We start from the raw sequence: 4303 nt of genomic DNA, 5'->3' as shown, positions 1-4303 counted from the left end.
CCCGGGTTCCCTAGAGCGGTAGGTTGCCATCCGGCCGCGCTAGCGACGGTACTGTACACGAATATACAGATTCTGTGGGCTGTTTTTGTATTAGTGTGAGTAGCGGGGGAAAAAGAATCGAGAGCATTGTATGTGGCATCTCTGTAGTTGACCCCAGGATTGCCTTCTGTTGTCTTCTGTTCTGTTGCGCATGACTCATTTGTAAATTGGTATGTGTATGTTGTATGGTATTTGTAAATTGGTATGTGTAAATTGGTATATTGGTATGGTATTTGTAAATTGGTATATTGGTATGGTATTTGTAAATTGGTATGTGTAAAAACAAAAATTTCAAAAATGATTTTTGTTTTTGAACAGAGCACATTACATCAACTTTAGGAAGGAATCGAAACATTAAACAAAGTGAAGATAATGGAAAATCTTCATTGAATCACTATCACAGAATAATGAAGTATACAGCTGATGATCCATCAGAGAGTTCAGATTTAGTAACTCTTTTATTAGAAAGAGCAAAAAGTTTAAGAGAAGCAATGATAGTGTCATTACTACAAAGTAGAAGTTTGTATGTAAGATTTAGACATTTATGTTGATTATACGATCAAAATAAATTTACATATAAATTTATGTTATTTACATATTAAATAATTTAACAATTTATTTTTTCATATGATTTAATATAGTTTTCTTGAGAATGTTACTAATACAGAATATACAAAATGAAAAAAAAGATGATTTTATTTTTATCTGTATTTTTTATACAAAGTAATGATGACAATAGTTTATTTTATTGCTTACTTAAATTAATTGTTAATTATACTAAAGTAGAAAGGAACATTTATAATGTTTTAAACTACATGTCTATTATAAAATTTTCTATAAGTTTTACTCATTGGACTTTAATAAAACACATCAGTTTTCTTCATTCAGTTATCACAGAATTGATAATATACAATGATATATTAATTTGTTTCTATTTACCCATTTTTACTTATCTGAAATAGACCATCCTCTCTTACATCTTACTAATTGGTGGCATTTTACATTCACAGTTTAAAATAATCAGGAATCATTGTCAGTAGATCATTTTATATGTTATATATCAATAATATACATTTTCAGTTCTACTACTCAAAGGTCACATCAGTTTTAATCAGCTTTGCTGATTATGAGCATTTAAGATTTTTGAGATGGCATTATAATACAGCATTAATAGAAGAGTTACTGTATATGCAGATCATGGAAATAGAACTGCTAAAAATTACTTATTTGATTACATTTTCTTGTTTTTCTAATTAGTTAATGGACTTTATTAAGTTTAAAACATAATAAAGTTAATTATTTAAAAAATTTTTCTTTATTGCCAATCAGAAACCATGTCATTATAAGTTTTTGTTGTTTAAGCACTATAAAGTGCAATTAATCAAACACTAGGCATCCTTTCATCCTTTATTTGTTTATTTAGTTGATATCAAGTAAATAAATAAATAAATAAATAAAAATTTTTCTTTATTAAAAATATACTAAAATTTGTTTTCAAACTCAAGGTGAGTCTTAAATTTGTTGGTATTCTAGAATCAAGGAAATAGAGTATATTATGTGTTATATTACTATTGTAAAATATGATCTACATAATTTTGTTTTCAATTCAATATTATGATTTTATATGCTATCATTACTTTTGTTATATATATATATGTATATATGAGCTAATATAACTTATATAGTTTATTAAAAGTTTTTAATACATGCAGTTTTCTAAATTGAATTTTTATGTCTTAGATTATAATATATTTGTTTTTCATTTTCTAATGATCTTTGTAAATTTAATATATATTGAAATTTTTCAGAGAAAAGTTCTTGCAGAATGAAAATACAAAACATATTAATGAAAATAATCAAGAAGATTTGATTGAAAATATTTTAGGTAATATATTTCAAATTATAAATTTCTATCAGTTTTATATATTTAAATTTTAAATTGCACTTCCTACATATGAATGATAAGAATTATTTTCCTTTATAAAATGATTACTGTTTGAAGAATGTGTAATGATAATTTATTATAATTGAAGATTTATGTTATGAGAACAACAAGATTTTGAAGGCTATTCTTAAATATACAGAATTGTTATATATTCAGTAACTAACAATATTTACTATTCATACTATTCTACTTTTTATGTAGAATTATTGACAATATAGATGAAGAATGAAATAAAGATTTTTCTGTATTATGTAATGTTTTTATACGATATTACATATGTGGGTCATTCAAAAAGTTTTGGGAATGAAATAGGAAAATAGTTTATATATTTTGAAATTATTTTTGTTTTTCAATATAGTGTCTCATATTATCAATATGTTTTGTTCAGTGATGATCCAAAGTCATTATACTATTCCTGGTGATTCTGGGAGTTCTGTAAAATAATTGTTTATTGCTCCTATAACCCCATTAAAGAAAATTTCCTTCCAACAATGAATTTTTTCAGGTTTGGAAGTAGATAAAAATTAGATGAAGTTAAATCAGGTAAATAAGTGTGCATGTTACAGCAAATTATACTTTAATTTGTTGATTTTTTCAATCATAAGAACACTTCTGTGAACAGGGGCATTGTCTTTGTGAAAGACAACTTTTCCTGTGAAAATTGTGGTCTTTTCTTGAATATTTTAGTCTAATTGGTCCAAAAGGTTAGTTTAGAATTCTTCAATTATTGTTTTACTCTTTTATATATTAGAATAATAACTTTAGCATCCCATAGAATTGATGCCAGGACTTTCCCTGCAGATGGAACACTTTTGCTTTTTTGGTGTCAAGCATCCAGGTTCTGTCTATTGTTTTGACTGCTCCTTTGTTTCTGATGTATAGTGGTAGACCAAAGTTTTATCTGTGGTAAGAAATCTGCACATAAAATTGGTTGTATTTTTCTTGATATGGTCAAGACACTCTTGAGAAATTTGAGCATAAATGTATTTTTGTTCAATTCTTAACAAATGCAGTATCTAACTTGCATCCAGTTTTCTCATCTGTAATTCTTCAGTCAAACTATGAAATGCCAATTCATCTGAAATGCTTACAGCTTTAGCAATTTAGGATACCTTTAATTGTCAATCTTGCAAAATTATATCATGAACTTTTTAATGATTTCTGGTGTTGATGCACTTTGGTTTTAGATATCCACTGGGAGGATCATCTTTTAGGCTTTCTCAACTATGTTTAAATTTAGTAGTCCATTTGGAAACTGTTGAAAACAAAGGAGCAGAATCCCCCTAAAGTATTTTTCATATCTGTGTGAGTTTTTGTTGCAAATAAACTTTATTAACAAAATATTTAATAATTGCATAAAGTTAGATTTTTTTTCCATTCTGCAAATAATGCAAAACACATCTTTTTTAAACAGATGTCAACAATAAAGTAATTGAGAGAATGATTTCAAATTTCACACATGCTCATACCACAGATTTAAGATTCTACTACACTAAAACTTTCAATTATACTACAAACATATGTACACCATTCTTAGAACTTTTTGAATGACCCTTGTATAAATTTAAATTAATTCAATTTTATTTTAATTATCCTCAATCTCTACAAACTTCATAATTTCATTTACTGTATTTATTTGATATTCTAACCCTTATTATAATCTTATAAATTGTAAAATTTTTCTGTCTTAAAAAAGTTTATATACAGTAAGCTATTCTTTAATATAAATTTTCATTTTTCGGTTCAATAGTTATTACACAGTATGTACACTTTGTTAAGTTCATTTTTCTGAGAGTGACATAGTATAAAAATATACTACAGGTATACCTCGACTTATGTCGTTTTAAGTTACGTTGTTCTTGATTATATGTCGTTTGTCAATAAATATATGGAAAAATAAAAATCAAATTTAAGTCATTTTATTCGACTTTACGTCTGTCCGCCACAAATATTGAAGTTGTAATATCACTATAAAAGCATTAAAGCACATAAAATCATATTAAAATATATACATTTACAGTAAATGTTAATATAATTATCATAAATCCTAGAGAATGAAACATTAAAACATCTGTGTTTCTGTGTTGTCGTCTTATTTAGCAGTCTTTAAGTGCTCAATATTAGTGTTTTCCACGGTAGTTCCAACATCTACCATTTGGCGTCGTTGTCAGCGCCACTCGATATTGGTAAATTTAATATAAATTAGTTTATTTTCTACTGTCACAAAATAATTTTAATAACTGTATTTGTTATTTAACCTTACAAAATCTTCTTATTTTATAATGTCTTAGAGCAAACCACATTCACAAATAAAGAGTC

The 4303-nt window shown here is 26.1% G+C and overlaps 1 protein-coding gene across 1 annotated transcript in view; it reads left to right on the top strand.

Moving 5' to 3' along the window:
* The first annotated feature begins 265 nt into the window (after nt 1–265).
* LOC111618450 (C2 domain-containing protein 3-like) overlaps nt 266–4303 on the top strand; it is a 55323-nt gene continuing 51285 nt past the window's right edge. The window contains exons 1-3 of the mRNA XM_023359998.1: nt 266–290; nt 358–562; nt 1848–1924. Of these exons, the coding sequence (XP_023215766.1) occupies nt 266–290; nt 358–562; nt 1848–1924 (307 nt within the window). The remainder of the gene's footprint in view (nt 291–357; nt 563–1847; nt 1925–4303) is intronic.

This window comes from Centruroides sculpturatus, unplaced genomic scaffold (genome assembly GCF_000671375.1).
Source record: "Centruroides sculpturatus isolate CEXI.00-Female unplaced genomic scaffold, Cexi_2.0 scaffold69, whole genome shotgun sequence".
Taxonomy (NCBI): domain Eukaryota; kingdom Metazoa; phylum Arthropoda; class Arachnida; order Scorpiones; family Buthidae; genus Centruroides; species Centruroides sculpturatus.
Note: the sequence above shows the minus strand (reverse complement) of the source record. Positions and strands in the feature narration are given on the sequence as shown.